The following is a 21,440-nucleotide window of genomic DNA, read 5'->3' as shown; positions in this document are numbered from 1 at the left end:
TTGAATATTGCCAAAGCCTTCAACACATTGGTGTGGAACTACATGCAGATCAATCAATCAGTCATTTTTAGAGCACACTACTCACCCATAGGGTCTCAAGAAGCCTCAGGCTTCAGTCAAAGAACCAGGTCTTGAAGTCCTTCCTGAATTGAGGTAGCGATGACGACTGTATGAGGTGGAGAGGAAAGGTGTCCCAACATTTTGCAGCAAGGTGGGTGAACGATCTTCCTCCAGCCGAGGACTTCTTTATGCAGCGTACGGTGTCATGGTAAGCATCGAGGACGACACTGAGGTTTCATGCGTGGTCTGTGGGGGTGGTTGGGCTGCCAAGTATTCAGGACCAAAGGATGTGTTTTGGTCCTATGATTTGCCTCTTGGTGTGCCTACTGTACACAGACCCCGTGGGCCAGGGTTACAGACTGAGGGGCATTGTATCTGAGGATTGTAAGGTAAGGCCAGGCACGAGACAGAGTTGTCGGCTCGCGCTGTTTCCTCTATGCACTGGAGTCCCTTGCCTCCAAGCTCTGGAGTGCGATTGGGGGGCCATGATATAGAGGTGGAGGAGTCTACACACCTTTTCTCCTTCTGTGTTGATGAGTACTGGCCACCGCTGCTGCTGGTGCACCTAGAAGCCTTTGGAAGGGTGACAGGGCTATGTACAAACATGAAGTCGCTGCTTTTCCCGCTAGGGGCACTGAGAACAGACCCGTTTGAGATTTTGCAGGGAGACACATGCCTTCTGTTTTCTTGGGGGTTATGATTGGGCACTCACCCCAAAGTTAGCAGCAATGTAGTGTTGACCTGCTAGTGGGCGGATTGCCAAAATCTTTCCAGTTCTGGAATACGCTGCCGTTGTCGATGGCAGACAGAATAGCTGTGCCGAAGATGGTGTTCCTTCCCAGGTGCCTCTATGTAATCCAAAACGTGATTTATACACTTCTGTGTAGTTTCTTTAAAACCCTTGACTGCTTCTTGATCTCGTGGATTTGGGCCAGGAAAGGGAGCAGAGTAGCTTTGCCAATACTTAGGCAGGAGCTCCTCGAGGGAGGAATGTGTCACCCTGACTTGGAGCTGTATTATTATGTCTCCAAGCAACAGCATGCAGCACTCTGGGAGGGCCATGAGGATAACTGGGCTTTTGTGGGGCATCTATGGAGCTCACACACTGGTGACACTGTTTGTGCGGGGCTTGCGAACCCCGCTAGTCATGCCCTACTTGCTTCAACAAGTGGCAGAGCTCTGGGAGAGAGCTGTTACTAGAGTCTTGAAGAGGCCGCCATTTTCTAGGGACGTTGTTTTTTTAATGTTTTTGCTTTTCTGCCGTATAAGTGAATCCATGTTGATGGCTCGATGGAGGGAGGGGGATTGTGAGATACTGGGGGGCCTCTACCTGGGTGATCAATTGGTAACATTTGAGAAGGCGCATTTGCAGTGGAGAATGGACAATTAGTGCAACATGTACATGAGATCTGGATGATCTTCCCACACATTCCCGACAGACTGACACGTTGCTTTTGTTGTTGATGGCGGGATCAACAAGACATGGTGACACACTTATATGAATCACACCTAAGGTGTATAGAATTAGAGCGATGCCTGCAGCTCCACAAGCATGGGAGAAGGGACTTGAGTTGCCCCTATCAGACATAGACTGGAGAAAGACTTGTGAACTAGTGAAAAGGGTATTGTGCACATTTTAAGTTAGCACATTTTAACTGTATACATTGCACATACTTAACGTCCATTAAAGTTAGCCGAGTGAATGATGGTAGGAATGCAGACTGCCCAAGATACGGTGGAAAGGACTTCTTTCCTGCATATCACTTGGAGGTGCCCTGGGGATTCTGAGCCCACGACACAGAGCAGTGACAGGTTTAACACTAGGAGGCCCCACAGGTGTGCCTACTTGGTATTGTCAAACAACCCAAAGAGGGTAGGATGCATTGGAGGTTTCTACAATTGTCCTTGGTGTTCCCAAAAAGAACAGTGGCCATAGGCTGGATGAGCACTATGTCCCCTTCGCTTCGCATGTATATAAAGATGCCACCAAGTAGGGGGCTGGCAGAGGAGGTTCACATGAAGATAATTTGCCAGGATGACAGGTTGCAGGAGGACTCTGAAATTTGGGTGGTACTGCTGGAAAGCATGCACAAGGAAATGGCAAGGGAAGGCGAGCAAGGGTTGCCATTGCTAGATACAGAACATAATGCCACATAGGAGTGTGAGGACTTGGGGCGGGGGGGCTTAATAGGCAAACAGGTATTTGAGGGGGACACCCATATTGGTCTGGACTATGGGATCTGATGTATCCATATTATTGGGTTGCTGAATGCTTCATAATGATGCTGATCATGAGGAAAGCCAGAGCTAAAGCTGAGTAATGGGGCATGAGGATGGATCGCCTCTGATAACTGCATCTACACTTACTGTACCACTGTTTATTGTCATTCTTTTTATGTTATATTATTTACTGTTATGCAGCCCTTTTCTTTCCATTGGTAATTTTGCATGCATCCGATACAGAATTAATGCTTACTGTGGCCCAGGTTAAGGGCTTGTTCACACATAAATGCCAATAAAGAGAATACAAAAAAAAAGAAGGTATTGAAGAAGACCAACCACGGTTCGTCAGGGCACTGAAGGAGATCTGAGGAACGTCCACATACTTCACAAAAGGAAAATATTTCCTCAGAAAAGGCCCACTCTGAACCTACTACTCCTTTTCTAAAGGAGACAGAAGAGATCCTCCAAGTCTGTCATTGACGACAAAACCATTTACAACGATTTCCACATCAAAATTTGAGTTCTCGTCAACGAAGACAGTTGACTACCTCCTTATAGAAAACAGCATTGATGGTTACCACTACTATGCCAACGTCGACATATACTCTGCGACATCCCTTATGATTCTCTCATCATCGCCAATAGCTTTGACAGTAATAACTACAAAAGCCCTCTTGTCAAAAAAGGCAACAAAGACACCATCTGCAACAGCGACACAGTCGAGAACAACACCATCGACGAGAGCCCTGTCAAAACAGTTACACATACGAGAGCCCGTCGACGACGACAATACCTCCACGGTATCTTTGACAAAAGCACCTTCCATGCTGTTGTCCTTACTTACAGGGGGAAAACACCAGCAGAGACAATATTACCTGCTCATACCTCACCGAGCAAGGGTTCACTTTTTCCACCAGTGCATCTACATGATGCAGAGTACGAGGGTCCTTTTGGAGCAGCCCACAGTCCTTCTGTACTACATGTGAAATGCCAGATGGATGATAATGAAGGACAGTATTATGGGGAACAGTCTTATGCCTCAGGGGAGCAACCCGATAATCTGGCTATGGTCAACATGAACCACAGGATGAGTCAGTTCAAATGTCATTGACTTTAGTCAATAATCTTCAAAACATGCTCCACAAATATTATAGAATATTTACTTAGCCTGCAACTACGTATCCCATGTAAACACCAAGACAAGTGTGATCATGTCCAATACAAATGCCAAGACCAATATGGTTGCCTCAGGTCCACACATCTGTTATGCACATGCAATCAAATGAAATTGATCCTTGAATTAAAAAAAAAAAAAGAGAATGGGGGAACTCACCTCTGGGGGCACTTCTGGGATGTGCCTCCAGTAACCACCATCCAGCATTACATTTTACGCCCACAGCACCAGATTCCTCACCCGCAATCTCTGTAGAAGAGACTGCCGTCCGTCAGAGCAGTCTTTGGAAAGCTTGCTTCTATCGCTAGGAGGCTGCCCTATGGTGCTCTGCGATATAATATCTTTGCATACTCACTTCAGGTCACCCCAGACTCTGCATTCTCTTCAATTTTTTTTGTTGTTTTAAAAAAACAAAAAAAACTTTTTATTGGTGTTCAAAAGCCTAAAAAGAAGTTACAGTTGACAGTATAGTGCGATGAAAAAGAAAAAAAAGAATACACTATAATATACAGCTTAAAAAATATATATATATATAATATACAGCTTTTCATATTGGGCCAAAACAGCGTAAGGCGTTAGGTGAGTAACATACACGAAATACAGTAAGGGCAGTAGCATACATCGTCAAAGCTGTTATTCATGCGGGTACAGTTGTCAAACTACCTTAACAAAAGGTTGAACGTGGGAACTGGGAAAGAGGTAAATGTATGAGGGGCATGGGGAGAGTAAGGCAAAATCCGAATGGCAAAAAGAGAGAGTACATCAGCTATGTGAGCGGGGTCTTCTGGTGTGTAGAAAATATTGGGGTATTTAATAAGCATGCAAAGGTGCGGGGGTAACTGGTGGGCTGGGATTATGGGCATGGTCATCACTGAGGGAGGTCACAGTTCCCAGCGAGTTGCATAAACTGAGAGAAGGGTAGCCCAGTGAGGGGGAATGGGTCGGTTGGGGAGGCCTCGGATTTCTTCATAGTGGAGGGCGTCTTCCTCCGCCGCTCCCATCTTACGGACTGTTCTGGCTGGGATCACCAGTGTAGTGTGAGGGTACGCTTGCCAAGAAGAAGTGCTAGGGAAGCAAAGCGGGAGCGCATTTGATGTGATTTGCGTAATTTGAAAATGCCTACAGAGTATGCCTCTTGTGTGTATATCGGTAAGCTCAGTAACTTGGAACAATATGTCATGTACCCTCCCCCAGTAATGGTGCAGGTTTGGGCAGGACCAAAGCATGTGTTGTAGATCTGCCCTGGTTGCCTGGCATTGAGGACAGCCTTCATCTGCTTGTGGAAAGAATTGGTTTATTTTTGCTGGGGTGAGGTATGTGCAGTGTAGCATGAACAATTGTAAGTTTTTAAAGCAAGAGTTACGGGATAGCTGTTGTGGGAATTATAAGGCGATCTCCAACTCTTTGTTGTGTAGTGCATGTCCAATTTCCTCCTCCCACCTGTGGCGTAGGTTGTCTAGGGAGAGCATATTTAATTCACAAATGGCTTTAAAGAGCCAGGTAATGAGATGTCGGCCAGGGCCCATCATAAGCATAGTCTGCAGCACTGGATGTAGTGGAGTTTCCATCTCTGCAGCGTTCCACCGAGTGTGACATGTATGGGTTAGTCAAGAGTGAAAGAGGAATTGTCCTGAGGGTAAATTGTAGTCCATTACTAACTGATCGAATGAGAGAAACTGGCCATTGAGGTAAAGATTCCCAATGGTCGTAGACGTATAGCCATATACTGGGCTAGCCCCGGGAGTCCCAGGATGGCTAAGTGGAGAGCTGACTTTCTTTAGTGGACAGAGGAATGTCACCTACAAAAAGTGCATAGTGATAATGTGGAGAGGGATCTTGCAGATTAAGGATAACATGTTGGATGAGTTATTGGGGACTGCAGTACATTTGGGACATGAGTCAGGCATGGACATATCAGGAGATACTGATGAAGCCTCCAATGCGTCACCCAGCGTGGGCCCGATTCATGCCGGGCGAGATGCAGTGACAGGCCAGGCCTTGTCCCCTCCATCTGAGTAGTCTGGGATCACTATAGTTCCCTAATCAGCGTAGTCACTTCTATGCTACCACTGGATACCTATTCCATATGAGAGTGAATGATGTTAACATGATGATGTTAACATGTGTTCAACAATGTGTGTGTGTGTGTTTGTGTGTCTTACAGGGGGCCTCACCCTTCCCGTCCCACATCAATCAATCAGGAATTTCTAAAGCACACTACTCACCCCTGAGGGTCTCAAGGCACATGACCACGATGCTTTGAATTGTGTAATGCGCTACCTATGATGCACTGTTATGTGCTATACATTATGTTTAAATCTTAATAAAACCTAATTTAAAAAGCAAAAAAGATGCAGAATTGTGAGGATTGAGTATTCTGTCCAGGAAACTAGGTTGTGTCGTGTGTATGACCCAATTTTGGGAGGCCAGCCTTGGTCAGTGCAGGAGCGTACCGCTGGTAATGTCGGGGACGTACAATGTATTTGAGTCACGCAGGCTTGGGCCACAGCCGCCTGTATAGGCAGTGAGGAAGAAGGTGCTGACTTGGGATGGAGGTGGAAATGTGTTGCTGGGGTGGGCAGTATGCCATCCATTCTGCAGGTCTCCCCAACGTTTCACCCAGCTGTCCAGCGTGACAGTCATTATAACTGTGACATGAGAAAGTATGCCTCAAATGATGGAGCTTCTCGTCCTCCCCGGTCTATTGAGAGCTGCAACTTGCTGAGTGCTACTTAGTGTCGTCCGTTGTCCCAGTTAAGGTCTCCCAACAAAAAGTCTAGCTCTTTGAAGAATGTGTGGGGCAGGATTATGTGGAGGTTACTAAAATAATAAGGCAGTCAAGGTAGTATAATTATTTTCGCCAGAGCAATTTTGCCTATTGGGGCAAGAGACAATGAGCACCTGAAGTGTCCCGTAGCGCACTTGTAGGTTCCCATCTATTATGTCCTAAGGAGTATGGTAAAGACGGACCCATAAGTAGCGTGTAGCCATTCTCTGCCAGCGAAGAGGGTTAGTGCCTAAATGTAGGGACTGTGGCAGTTGGTCTGGGTGAAGTGGGTGTATTGCTGTTTTATCCCAATTGAGTACTACTGCAAAGATGTCAAGTGTAACGCATAATAGGGTAAGGTCAGATTTGATGTCTTTTAAATAGATGAGTAGATCGCAGGCGTACAGGGATACTGCGTGTGTCCTGTCCTCTAGTGGTGTTCCCCTAGGCAATTCCCTTGTGGCTTAAGCATATGGCAAGGGGCTCCATTGCAAGGGCAAAAACGTAATGGTGAGAGGGGACAGCTCTGTCTGGTTCCCCTGCCCACTCAGAACGAGTCATGTACAAGGCATCCCAGGTGAACCTGGGAAGTCGGGTTGCTGTAGAGGAGTCGAGTGTATGCAAGAAGCTGTGGACCGATCCCAAGTTGGGTTAAGACCTGGAAGAGGTAGTCCCACGTTAGCAAATCGAACGCCTTCTCCAGGTCTAATATTAGACAGGCCGTCTGTGGGTAGCGACCTCTAACCCAATCTTGTATATTTAACAGCCAGCTGATTTGGGATGTCCGTCTTCCAGGGGCAAATCCATTCTGGTCTATAAGAATGAGATCTGGGAGTATCAGGGAATAGCGAGCTGCTAGTACTTTGCCAATTATTTTATCATCTGCCCCCAAAAGGGCAATAGGTTGATACAATGATGGTTGGGTCAGGACTCTGCCTGGCTTCAAAATCAAAACTAAAAGTGATTCCTGGAGTGAAGAAGGGAGTTCGCCGGAAGTCAATGCCGCTTCATACATTTCGGTCAATTTGGGCACGAGGAAGGAAGAGAAAAATATGTAATATTTGAGTGGTAGGCTGTCGAGTCCTGGGGTTTTGTTGCCACAGGATAGGTCCCTGATTGCCTGCTCTACGTCTTCTGTGGTGATTTTAGCATCTAGAGCAAGTTTGGTTGCATTGGGGTTGCGGGATAGTGGGATGTTCTTAAGGAGGGCACATGAGTGGTCTCCAGTGGTGTTAGATGGGGTCTGGTCTAATACGGAAAAGAATGTGCAGAAAAGTTGTAGTATATCCTCTCGGGCATACATGTGAGGGCAAAAGGGTGTAGTCAGTTCAGTAATAGGGACTGGGTTAGTTTCTTGTCTCACTAGCCAGGCTAAGACTTGGCCAGGTTTGTCCCCCTACCTGTGGACTTTGGTTGCAGAAGCTGTGAAATTAAAGTGACAAAGGCGCTCTAGGAGTTGTGTATAAGATGTCTTCACTGCGGCTAGTTGTGGAGTCTGCCCTGGGTCCTGATCTGCCCTCTTACTCAGTGTGCAAGGTGTGTCTCCGCAGCCTGTATTTCGCTATCTAGAGTTTTGCATACACCTGGCACTTGATGTATGCAGGAGCCTCTTGTCACTCCTTTAAATGCTTCCCATTCTGTGGTCACCGATGAGGCAGTGCTACAGTTTTCTGCAAAGTATCGAGGAATATGGGCCCCCTATTCCTCTATAAAAACGGGTCATAAAGACATGAACGTTGGAGTCGCCAAGTGGGAATCGGCGGACTCAGGCTACCCAGCAGAGGTCTGTGTAGTTGGGGATCATGATTTGAGATTACTTGACCTAGATAGTTGGAGTGATGCATGAGGGGAGTTAATGAGGTCAAGCATAGGAAGCAGTCAAGGTGTACGTGGTGCCCATGGGGTATGGAGTAGAATAAAGAGAGTTTATGAGTAGGGTTATGCACGCACCAGACGTCCACCAGGGACCCACTGTAGGGTCCAATTGCGTAGGCGCACTGTTTGTGCATGAGGAGGGGAGCTGGGAAAGGGGTGCAGCCTATCTAGATGGAGATCTACGGTGCAATTGTAATCCCCACCAAGTATCCAGTGGTATGCAGTTTTAAGGGTGAGAATACAAAAGAGGGTGTCCCAAAAATTACCTTGACCCGAATTAGGAGCGTAGATACTGCCAAGAAGTCGAGCGAGTTCTGTGAGGTGCCCCTCCAGGAGGACATAGCAGCCATCGGCGTCTATGGTGGTGTCTAGGACTTGGTAGAAGACACCTGGTCTGATCCAGGTCGGGGCGCCACAAGCTTATGCCGAACATGTAGTGCCATTCCCTCTCTAGTGCTTGCTCAGGTGGTCTACCTTCTCTTTGGTGACATGGGTATCTTGTAAGAGGACTGTATGTGCCTGTTGTCTTTTGACATAGGAGTATACCACATATTCTTACAGGCAGTGTGCATGCCTCGTACATTCAGTGTAAGCAGGTGGAGCATGTCATGTGTGGCATGCATACTGAGCAGAATATATAGAGACCACTGCTGGTGGGGAGCTCTTCAATTTGCTTATCATAACTGGGGTCCCGCTTGCTGCATGTGGGTGTAGTTAGTTCTAAGGAGTTGCCGTATGGTAGATGGAATGTAAGAGTAGGGCTGGGTGTGGAATCAGCTGAGACTGGGTGAGTAAAAGGTAGGGCCTACAGTAAGTCCAAACAGCATCATGAGTGCAAACTCAGAAAAAGTGTGGTGGGGGAGCGAGCAGCAACAGAGGTGTAGTGGCAGATTACGTGTGCCCAGATGCAAGTTGGGGAAGCTCCACTGCGAGCCATTGGAAAGGAGGGTGTCATCATCAGTTGTGAAAAGATGGGGCCCTCTTTCATCGTCAGTAATGACGTTGTTAGGTACAATGTCTGCCGCTGCCTGGAGGGCTTGTCGTCTGTCTTCAATAACCTGTTCAAGGTTGGGGAGTGTCATTGTAGACAGTCATTGGATAGTCAGAGTGTGAGATCGGTTGTGTTTCTTCCAACTTGATTGTCTGGGAGAGGGAAGGTTTGCTGTGGGCCATCGTCGGGGACCATAATGTTGGTCCACCCAGTTCCACGCTTCTTTTGGGTTGGTGAATAAAAAGTGGTATCATTCGCAATGACCCTCAAGCGAGCCAGGAATACAAGTGAGTACTGGGCTCTCTCCTTACGCAAATGACATTTAACCCCCAAAAAGGACGACCGTTGATGTTGAGTGCCCTGGTGTAATCTGAGAAAGGCATGACCACCTTATCCTCCAACCTGAGTGGCTCCACAAAGTGTGCTGCCAAGAGGATTGCGTTTCGATCTTTGAAGTGAAAGATATGCAAGCATAGGGCTTGGAGGAGATCCTAGAAGGGGCGAGGGACAGGTACTCACTGTGCCCTCTTCAGTGTGAAAAACGGAGTGCGGTCCAAGGTCTGGGCGAAAGAATTGAGCCAAGTCTCTATCCAACTGGATCTCTGCCTTAGTTGGTATGCAGTCATTGAAATGATCTAGCCTATCAAAGTTGTATCACTCGCAATGACCTTCAAGCGAGCCAGGAATAGGAGTGAGTACTGGGCTCTCTCCTTACGCAAATGACATTTAACCCCCAAGAAGGATGACTGTTGCTGTTGAGTGCCCTGGTGTAATCAGGAAAAAGCATGACCCCCAAAAAGGACGACCGTTGATGTTGAGTGCCCTGGTGTAATCTGAGAAAGGCATGACCACCTTATCCTCCAACCTGAGTGGCTCCACAAAGTGTGCTGCCCTGAGGATTGCGTCTCAATCTTTGAAGTGAAGGAGTTTGCAAGCATAGGCCTTGGAGGAGATCCTGGGAGGGGGAGACGGGTGGGTACTCGGTGTCCTCTCCAGTGTGAAAAACGAGGTGAGGCCCAAGGTCTGAGTGAAGGACTTGAACCAAGTCTCTAGGTATTCAATTGGATCTCAGCCTTAGTTAATATGCAGTCATTGAAATGGTCTAGCGTATCAAAGTTACAGGGGGTCCACAGGAGTGGGCACTTAATCACTCTCGGAAGCAGGAGAGTGGGGGTATTGACAGTGAGTATTCCGGAGACAACCTCACTATGTGGCACAGAAAGAATCACCACCAGTAGCAGCTGCTGCAGTGGGTGACAGGCGGCGTGAGGCCCAAGGGGGGGTGGGGGGGGGGCAGTATAAATTATCACAGGTCCCTCAATGTGAGGCTCCAGCTATGTCCCTCAATCTACACATTGGGTCACCACCCCCATGCAGTGAAGGCCTGGTCAGGGGCCCAGGTGATGCGGGAGGGCTTTCAGGCCCGCTGCGCACCTTGATTATGCTGCTGACACTGCCCCCCCTCCCCCCACACTGTTCTCAAGCAAGATGCGATCTCCAAGTTGTGCGGTGGGGCAGTGCACCGGGTCCTCAGGGTGGTGCAGCTCAGTGGTTGTGTAAGGTAGACCCCACGTGTCCCTAAATGAATGCCAAAGTCTGAGATTGGGGGGCTCGTGCAGGCAGTAGGCAACCAGCAGGAATCGAGGAGAGCTAGGTCCAGCGCAAGTCGAAAGTTGGCAGGTCTTCGCAGGGTAATGGTCATGCAGCTTGCATTGCCTGCCTCCATTCTGACAGAAGATGCGGATGTGAGGCGGGGTGGGCCAAAAAATTGTGTTTAGTTCAGAAAATACATTTGAAAATTTTAGTTTGTTGGCCTAAAATGGAATAAGTTTTAGATGGAAAAATGTTTATTTTCAGAAACTGATAAGCAAAGAAAGACAAAATGGTTGAATTTCCAAAACATCTAAAGCTGATGGTTGAATTGTACTTCAAGCTGAGCTGTTGATACTTGAAAACATGGCAGCTGTTTAGCAACAGTCACTGGCAACCAGATTTGATATGGAAGAATTTTCAAGGATCTGCTGCAGGATGTTAGCTTATACATCTCCACCATTTTCCCTAATCCCTAAAGTCATCAACGCGATTGCGTGAGAACCTGCAAGGAAATGCCTAGTTGGCATGGTTACCCCCTGACTTTTTGCCTTTGCTGATGCTAAGTTTTGATTGAAAGTGTGCTGGGACCCTGCTAACCAGGCCCCAGCACCAGTATTCTTTCCCTAAACTGTACCTTTGCTTCCACAATTGGCACAGCCCTGGCACTCAGATACGTCCCTTGTAACTGGTACCCCTGGTACCAAGGGCCCTGATGCCAGGGAAGGTCTCTAACCGCTGCAGCATGTCTTATGCCACCCTGGGGACCCCTCACTCAGCACATGCACACTGCCTCACAGCTTGTGTGTGCTGGTGGGGAGAAAATGACTAAGTCGACATGGCATGCCCCCCAGAGTGCCATGCCAACCTCACACTGCCTGTGGCATAGGTAAGTCAGCCCTCTAGCAGGCCTTACAGCCCTAAGGCAGGGTGCACTATACCACAGGTGAGGGCATATGTGCATGAGCACTATGCCCCTACAGTGTCAAAGCAAAACCCGTAGACATTGTAAGTGCAGGGTAGCCATAAGAGTATATGGTTGGGGAGTTTGTCAAACACGAACTCCACAGTTCCATAATGGCTACATAATCCTAACTCACATGTGTGGAGTGCCTTGCATTTTATGAATTTACTTCAAATTTTGAACTTGTGGTTCTAAAAATAAATTAAGAAAAGATTTTTCTATATAAAAACTATTGGCCTGGAGTAAAGTCTTTGAGTGTGTGTTCCTCATTTATTGCCTGTGTGTTACAAGTGCTTAACAGTACCCTCTGATAAGCCTCCTGCTCGACCACACTACCACAAAATAGAGCATTAGAATTGTCTAATTTTGCCACTATCTTACCTCTAAGGGGAGCCTTTGGACTCTGTGCACACTATTTCTTACTTTGAAATAGTATACACAAAGCCGACTTCCTACAGAATCCTACCCCTAATCCTAATGGCTCTATCATGGCTATGGGGATTTGTTACAGTGTGCGTGTAGTCTCTAGATTTTCCTCGAAAATTGCCCAGCCTTTCTCTGCAAGCATGTGGGTCAAATCTTAGATCACGAATCAACACCTATTAATTTGAGTCAGCGTCCTGAGCACTTGGTCTTGGCCCTCCTAGAGATACCTCCTGAAGGCAGAGGGGCGTACGCTCTGTTACCTATAGCTACAGTTGTTTATTATTGGTGTCTTTCGTAGATTCACACAACCTCACCCTGCCTCCTCAAATCAATAAGCACATTTGTGCTCGGAAATATGAAGACTAGGAGACACTTAGGGCTATCCGCCTCATTAGTTAGCCAGTTTCTCCCCTATAATTAATACACCATTGTGTTTCTACATCGTGATAATTAATTTATTTTGGTTATACTAGGATCGTGAACTAAAGCAGCAACGAGAACAGAATCACCTTGAGAAGGAGGCAGCTTTGGATGTTCTCAAAGAACGACTTATCCAGGTATGATGCCTTTTGACTACTGTTGTACTTTTTAGATATACTGTGAACGAATTTGCCGAGCTAGTGCTACTTCACTAATTTCAGGTGAGCTTTGCTGTTTAGTGGAGAGTATGTTTTAGCAGTGTGGCTTTTTTTCACTGCTCCAATTAGATGTTGTACCATTGCACCCCACCAAACAGAGATCTGTTTCTAGTGTGCCCACTCTGTTCCTTCAGGCACACTGACTAATGGCATTTATTTTCAAGTTAGGTTCTATGCTAGGCATGGAAAAGATCATCAATTTGTTTATTTTTCCTTAGATTTGGTCAGAAGTTTCCTCGCTCTCAAATTAGTGAGCGTCCGATCCAAGGCACCTTGATTTGCTATGCAGACGATCAACTAAACTAACATTCCTGTCCAGCTAATGCAGTATGTTGAGAAATATGGTTTCTGATAGATACCTCTTTCTACTGATTTTTAAGTGGTTTATTACCATCTAGGCACCATACTGGCTCCCGAAACTCTTTTTAACAAGCAATAGCTCACTTGCCCTGGTAATCAGTACTGATAAGTGGCATCCAAGCCTCCCTTGCCACCCAGGACGATGAGCAAAATATAAGTGACACTCGGTGTGCTGAAGTTTTTTTCTTTCTAGTATGTACCCTTCTGATGGGCATCAAAAGCTCCCTCCATTTGATGTACCTGTTTTACCAAGTAAAGTTCCCTCTTAAGCAGTGTACCGCTTGTTTTTATGTTTTATAAACATGTCACTGTCACAGATCTCCAGTTTCAGGCCTTATGGATTTTGCAGAAATTAAATGTCCATTTACACACTATTAATGAGTGCACCTGGCGCTTGGTGATGCAGCACAATATAATCCAGTGTAAAAAAAAAAGTACCTTGATGCATTCCTAGTTGGTGTGGGGAAGGGAAGTCAAGCTTTCATGGGCAGTGCCAACTGTGGCAAGCCTTAACACTCTTGCTGGCCCCTTCAAATGATGGGTCGGATGTTCCTTGTAGTCGCAGGTTTTATAATAAGAGTCAGAAAGAGGGGATCCGAGTTTCTTTGCCCCTCTGCCCAAGTTTACATATGTTACCCTGGCAGCTGTCAACAAAGTTTATAAATTTGGGTTTCTGGGCTGTTGCTTTGTGGCCTGGCGCGACTTCACATGTCACAGTTTTTGCTGGATTTGTCCATGCACAATTTTGCTTTGGGCAGTAGTAAAGGCAATTAGGCACTCTGTCTCCGATTTTGTTTGCTTATCCAGCCCTCATTGCAAAAATTGCATCTAGTGATTTTGTTTTTTGAAAGGATTAAATCATTTGTTCTACCCTTCTCCCTTTGCGGCTGGAGCTGCTTTGCTTGCACCAAGCATAATTGGAAAGACATTGCTGCCTTCAAGACAGTTCAGTGTGGTGCATGGAGAATATTCAAAAGGTGAAGAATCTGCAGGAAGATTGAGTATACACTAAAAAGGCGTTACTGAAGGGAGGTATCTTCTAATGGATACATGCTCCCACGGATCCCTTGCATGAAGAAAGTGAACCCCATCCCCAGCTGCCAGACTGAATCCAAGGTATGGGCTTCACATAATCTTTGGCACGTCATTGATCATAAATATCTGATCAAAGGGATGCAAAGGATGATACACCTAAGTTGTCAATTATATTTCCTTAAAAAAAAAGAAAACCTAAGTGAGAGAAATTAAGGATGGTAGCCGTACAACAAGTCCTTCAGATCCTGCAGTTACAAGACTAATTGGTGTCAGTAGACCTCTAGAAAATATACTTCCTTATTTGAATTGCTAGAATGCATACGATTTACTATAGGAGCAAAGCATTTTCAGTTTCCATTTCTTCGCTTTGGGCTCACCGATTTCCCAAAAGCGATGGCTAAGCATGTAGTCCGTGTCTATTACCAGGGGATTCATCTTTATCCTGGCTAAGAAGACAGGCTACAGAAATGCCTCACTTACAGATTTTGTTTCTGGAGAATCTGCTAAATACATTTATCTTTTTGCACAATGTGTCTTTCAGTCATCTAGGAGAAGACCTCTGATGAGGTCTCAAAGAATACAAATGATGAGTGTTGTACTTGACATGCATGAGGAGAGAACGTGTCATATCCAGTTGTTTGTAGCTATACTTTGGGAAAAACATGTCCAGAATGTAAGGTTCATTTTATACCCTTGGTGGTTGATAATGTTGAGCATTTTTTTTAGTACTTCAAGTAAGTTTACAAATTAGATTATTACAATGGACATTTCAGTAGCAATGTGTTCTGCGGACACCTAAAGTATTGCATCTACCTTTCTTCTGTTGTGTTTCCCAGGCTCAGTATGGTTCTTCTGCCTTCATTTGTTTCATGGCAGAGCCATTCAGCTCCTGTTGCTGTTGGTGATGGTGATAAACAGCGCTGCTCCAAAGGGGGGATGTGCAAATCTGGGGGACATGGCAATCACTGCTTTATGGTCTCCTAAAGAGAACCATGTGACTTTAATGTGAGCTGCTTTCCTCATTTGTGGGGAAATCAGCATACATTTTGACATCTGGTACCTCAGCAATAGTCTGTATAAACATGAAGGTGTAGGCCATATGCTTAGTTTGTGAAGAAACAGGAAGCATAGTTCCTAGACAAATTAATTTGTCCGTCAGTGACTCCTCTGGTCGAGAAGCGAAACAAAGAACCAGGTCTTCTAAGTAGATACATTTGGCAACTCAAGACTTGGCACTGCTTCAGTAAGTGATAATCAAAACTTGTCTTTTCCTCTGATTAATGTTTGCTGTTTGTTATGTTCCTTGCACACATACAATAAAAATTTGTTACAAAATGTAATAACCTCAACTTTCGGACTTGGGACAAGCCAGACTTATATTTTTTCTACAATCCATGCAGTAGATTTTGCTCATTAAAGGTCTTCTGATTAGACTCAATTGGGGGCACTCTTGCATTAGAGAGGACTATCTGATAGAGACTTCTATCTGTAGATTATTTACCTTGGAATTTACTGGTGTCCGCTTGGAATCTGGAATTTTTGCTGAGCAGCACCCTGTGAGCACCGTTGGGTGGCATCGTTTGGATCCGCGTGGTGTTGGTGTCGTTGGAGCCGTCTGTGACGTCACAGTCGCCTATAAAGGCACCACCCCGGCACATGTATGTCAGTTCTTTTCCTTCCTTGCTAGTTAAGCACAGATCCAGAATCAAGCTACCCTCTGTCTTTTTTTACCTTTTTGTTGACTCTTTTTGAAGTCTGCGCAGGATGACTATGAGGAACACGGGGTGTAAACTGTGTGGCGCCTGCCATCACGCCATGTCGGTGACAGACACCCACCAGGTATGTCTGTGGTGCCTTGACCACGACTCGGAAGTCGTGTTTCTACTGCTGGGCTATGGCCATAAAAGCTTTGAGAAAGCGGTCTCTGAAGCTCATGGTGGCCCGGCAGTTGACATCAGTTGGCGCGACTCCTAGGAGGTCAGGGTGCTGATTGAGTAGGAGGTCGTGGGACCGCTCCAGGAGCCCCAAGTTCTCTTATCCGCACTCAAGGTCCTCTGGGCACTCTGGGAAGAGGCACAAGAAGAAGAAGAAGAAGTCCAAGCGGACCTTGACTTTGCCCCACCCGTAGACCGACAAGGCGACTTGGGAACGTCGACGTTCTAGGCATGGTTCAGCGGAATTGATGCCAGGGCCAACTTCGAGCCTCCCCCCTTCACAGGAGCCGGAGCGACCCCCGCTCAACTCAATTAGTTTAATGAGACCATGCATCTCGTATTCGAGTGGGCTGGTGCGCCTTTGGGCCCCGTGGGGTTCGGCTGGGGCCCAATCTGATTCCACACCAACACTTTCGGCCTCAGCTCGGATGGGGATTCTTGGATCTGATACCGGATCCGGAACGACGCAGAGTTCACACAGTCAGCCTCCTCCGGCATCGTTGCTGACGTCGATGCTCCCCATGCCTCTGGTGCCCACCGCTGGTGCAAGCCCCATCCTCAGACCTGATGAGCCGGAACGGCATCGTACGACGCCGATTCAGATTTTGACAGTGCCAGATCATTGTCTGAGTCATATTATGAGCAACGAGGCACAGGTGAGGAATGGGGGGGGGGTGTCTCAGGATCCTATAGAGTATGGTTTGGAGCAAAAGCACTAGTATGAGACACTAGGGGAAGCCAGAAGACTGGGCGCCTCTCCAGATGCTGGCATGCTTTCACCTCAGACAGTTGCTACGGAGGAGGGAGCTTCGTATGCTATAGTGGTGCATAGGGCAGCTGAGGTCTTGGACCTGGATTTGCCTACGATGCCAATCAGGGCTAACCTCCTGACTGAGGTGCTTCAGCCGGGGGTTTCCACACTGGAAGCGATGTTACCCTTCAACGAAGCCCTCACTGATGTCCTGTGGGGATGTGGTCCAAACCCAGTACAGGGGCTCCTGTAAATAGGACAATTGGCTGCTACCATTGCCCAGCTCCAAAAGATCCTAGTTTCCTCACCCAACACCCCACCCCGGAGAGCTATGTGATCCAGGCCTACACTTCCCATGTTGCCTTCCGCTCTCCCGGATAGGGAATCCAAGAGGTGGGATCAGCTTGGAAAGAAAATGTTTTCTTCCTCCAGCCTGGCATTGACGTCTGTAAACAATTCATGCCTATTGGGCTGTTTTTCCCACACTTTATGGGATACAGTGGCACAGGTGCTGCGCCAGGTCCCGGAGGGCGTGCAGGACACCCACACAAGCTTTAAAGATGGGAGAGATGCAGCAAAGTTTACAATAAGGTGTGGTTTGGACACAACTGACTCGCTGGGTAGGGCAATTTCATCGACGGTGGCCCTTCATCGCCTCACCTGGCTACATACATCTGGCTTTTTGGGGGATGTCCATGCAAACCTTATGGACATGCCCTTCAATGGCTCACGCCTGTTCAGTGAAAAGTCAGATTTGCCACTAGAGCGCTTCAAGGATTCTCATCCTCTGTCCAGTCAGCATCCTGTGCGAGGATGAGGTTGTGGTCCCTTCAGACCCTAGGGGTCTGGCCAGAAGTCATCAACCACCCAGCCCCCCTCCTCCTCAGCGCCCAAGTCCTCATAGTATGATTCTGCAAGACAACACGCATCCAGTTGGAGAGAGTATTAAATTTCATCTCCTTCACTGGCGGTCCACAACATCGGACAAATGGGTCTTGCAGAAGGGCTATTTCCTCCCCTTCCAGTCTTTCCCTCCCTCTATGCCTCCACTAAACGAACAGCTGATGGAGGATCATTTAGTCTTGCTCTGCAAGGAAGTTACTGCTCTCTTGGCCAAGGGAGCCATAGAAAGGGTCCCGATGTCAGATGTAGGTAGTGGTTGTTATTCCCGCTACTTCCGGATTCCCCAAAAAAACAAGGGTCTTTGCCACATTCTGGATTTGCGGGACATCAATCTTTTCCTCAAAAAGGAGAAATTTAAGATTCTCTCTCTTGCTCAGCACTTGTCTGCCCTAGACCAAGGAGACTGGTACTTGCAGGATGCGTATTTTCACATCCCCATCCTGCCTGCCACGGGCGTTACTTACGGTTCACGATGGGCCAGGAGCACTTTCTGTTTACCGTGCTCTCCTTTGGTCTCACCAGTGCCGCTTGGGTGTTCACCAAAGTGATGGCGGTGGTAGCAGCTCATCTGCGCGGGTTAGGGATTTCAGTCTTCCCCTACCTCGACTACTGGCTGTTGAAGGCTACTACGCCCCAGGTTCTCGTCACCCACCTTCTGAGTATGGCGAACCTCCTGCATTTGCTGGGGTTCACTATAAAAATGTTGAAGTCACACCTGACTCCCTCTCAGAAGCTCCCTTTCACCGAGGCTGTGATACAGTGCAGTTTCTGGCTTATCCTCCCGAACAGCAAGCCCAGGATACATTTAGGTTATGATACTGATGTTTTGGCCTCTATCCTGGATTTCGGTGAGGCAGACTCTGAGGCTGTTGGGACTCATGGCCTCCTGCATCCTGTTAGTCAAGCATGCCAGATGGCATAAGAGGGCTCTGCAGTGGGACCTGAAGTCCCAATGGGCGCAACATCAGGGGAATCTTACCGACACAGTTCAGATATTGGAGGGAGTTGCAAAAGACCTGCAGTGGTGGTTAGTGAACTGCAATTGGGTCAGGGTAGACTCCTCTCCCTTCCCCAATCGGATCTTGCAGTAGTGACAGATGCGTAATTTCTGGGATGGGGCGGCCATCTGGAAAAGGTGGAGTTCAGAGGCCTCTGGTCTCTGGACTCCATATCAACTTACTGGACTCCAGGCAATTTGACTGTCATTGAAAGCATTTCTTCCTGTTGTAAAAGGAAAGATGGTGCAGGTGTTCACGGACAACACTACCGTAATGTGGTACTGCAACAAACAGGGTGGTGTGGGGTCGTGGACCCTGGAGCAGCAAGGCATAACCCTGGTGGAACGGATCCAAAAAGAGCGTTGTCATTCTACCTTGACCTCACAAAAAGTTCCAGGTGGATGACTAACTCTATATGGGGTACGTGGGAGCAAAGAAGGGTCGGGAGTGCAGAAACTAACCATTTCATGTTGGGTCGTTCTCTGCATAAAGGTCTGCTACGCACTGGCCAAGAAGCAGCCTTCTGAGGAATTGAGGGCTCATTCTACTAGGGGCAAGGCTGCTACCACTGTGCTAGCATGAGGTGTTCCAGTCCTGGACATCTGTGAGGTAGCAACGTGGGCATCCTTGCGCAGGTTTGTAAAACACTACTGCCTGGACAGTCAGGTCCAGGGAGACGGACACTTTGTCCATTCGGTCCTATAGGACTTTCTAGTTTGAGAAGATTTATCTGCAGCCCACTGCCAGGAGGTTATGGAATGGGTATCTATTCTGAAGTAAAGAATCTGCAGCTAGAACTCTCCATCGGATGAACAAGTTACTTACCTTTGGTAACGCATTATCTGGTAGAGACTCTATCTAGCTGCAGATTCCTCACGTCCACCCATGCCTCACTGCTCTGTGGATATATCTACTAGGGTCAGGGATCGTTCCTTTCAGGGCCCTAGTTTTTTTGCACAGACGAACTGTTAGTTCGATCAATGGCTGTGCGCTTCTGGAATGGAAGTTCAGGGTTAAAAGAACTGATGTACGCTTGCCGGGGTGGTGCCTTTATAGGCTGTCGTGACGTCACAGACGGCTCCAATGGCGCCACGCGGATCCAGATGATGCCACCTGGTGGTGCGCGCAGGGTACTGCTCAGCGATAATTCTGGGTTCCAAGCTGACAACAGGAAATTCTAAGGTAAGGAATCCTCAGCATGATAGTCTATACCAGATAATGCGTTACCGAAGGTAAGTCACGTATTCTTCACTTTCCATTATCCATTGTCTCCTATTCGTCTAATGCACGGCATTAGTCCTCATTGCTGATCGGGACAAGCGGACCTGGTTTCCTGATCAGATGTATACCGCCCTTTCCGCTGCTTAGCAACCTTTTTTACAGAAGAGAGATCATCTTCAGCCCATGTTTCAAACACTCAGCTGTCATGCCTGAAGGTTTGCGAGGCATTCCATCTGTACTTCTGATCTTCTTCCAGATGTTCTTGTGTGTCACTCTAGAGGTCAGGCATCCGCTGACAAGCACAGTTTATTGCAGGACATGTTCGGTACGTTATGCCACAATAATTAATTGGAACCTTCGAAGGTTTAGATTGTACAGTTTCTGGTTGCAGTTTCTTACTCAGAAAATATCTTAACACAAGGAAAGCAAATGTAAACTTGAATGCAGTCTCGGCAAGCCTTTACTGCCCGGTTCAGTGTTTAAATACTCAAATGAACAGTCCTCTCCAGGTTCTTAATCGTTCTTCATAACAAGTCCCTGCCTATTTCTTACAAGGAAATGTCAGTGAAATCCTAGCGAGGTATTAACGTTTGTCATTGGTACTTCGTTTAAACCCATGCATTCTTTTGCGGGTAACTTTTCCAAATAGAAAACATTACTGCCAGTGGCCATCGGTTCAGTGAAAAGAGAGAAAGATCGCAGGCTCTTTCAGTTTGCTTCTATTTTAAAAGGACCACTTTTCTCCACCACTGCAGTCTTTCATAGATTTACATGCTCGAATTGTTCCCTGTCACTAGTCTGGGAATAATTCAAGCATGTGAATCTATGAAAGACTGCAGTGGTGGAAAAAAGGAGTTACTAGTAAGTAACTTTTGTTCTGTTTGAGCCTCGACAGGCCTTCGCCGGCTATGTTATATTTGTTAAATATGACAGGAGGTCTGATTGAGAAAACGGCAATCGTTTTTTTTTTTTTTTTAAATCTCGTTATTGGTATAAACATCATATTGGGAGACATAGCTATACGTTGACGACAATCAGCGCTGCACATCGGGAGAGTATTAGATTTTGGAACATAAGAAAATGCAAACAGTAATCAGTTAGTATGTTTATAGGTAAATATAAAAGCAACGCGAACATCATTGAACAATCAATATGTCATCCTGTGCATTCAGAGGGAGGCAGAGAGGGAATGAGGGGGGAGTGGAAGGGAAGTAGAGTTGGGGGAAGCGAGTATATCAATTGTAAATAAACAACTATAACTGTCTCCTACTCAGGCCTAAAATGGGTGACATGGGGATGCTAGCAATCAAGCAGGTAATGCAATGTTGTGAGGTCGGTCATACACTGTTGTGGGCTCAGGCCCATGATTCGGGGATATGGCCAAGGAATCCGTTGTTAGGATATTAGAAGAATAATTGCAGTGCTCGCAGTTTTGGTGAGTTGAAGCGAGCACATTCAGTGCGGGAGAGATAATGTATCAGTGGTTGCCAAGTTGCCTGAAATTTAGCGTTAGTCAAAGCTAAGTTGTGA

The 21,440-nt window shown here is 46.9% G+C and overlaps 1 protein-coding gene across 1 annotated transcript in view; it reads left to right on the top strand.

Moving 5' to 3' along the window:
- Positions 1–21,440, top strand: part of LOC138266081 (trichohyalin-like) — a 475,778-nt gene that overhangs the window by 372,405 nt on the left and 81,933 nt on the right. The window contains exon 24 of the mRNA XM_069214443.1: positions 12,544–12,627. Within this exon, the coding sequence (XP_069070544.1) occupies positions 12,544–12,627 (84 nt within the window). The remainder of the gene's footprint in view (positions 1–12,543; positions 12,628–21,440) is intronic.

The sequence above is a fragment of the Pleurodeles waltl genome, chromosome 11 (genome assembly GCF_031143425.1).
Source record: "Pleurodeles waltl isolate 20211129_DDA chromosome 11, aPleWal1.hap1.20221129, whole genome shotgun sequence".
In the NCBI taxonomy this organism is placed as follows: Eukaryota; Metazoa; Chordata; class Amphibia; order Caudata; family Salamandridae; genus Pleurodeles; species Pleurodeles waltl.
This window is presented reverse-complemented; position numbering and strand designations above follow the sequence as displayed.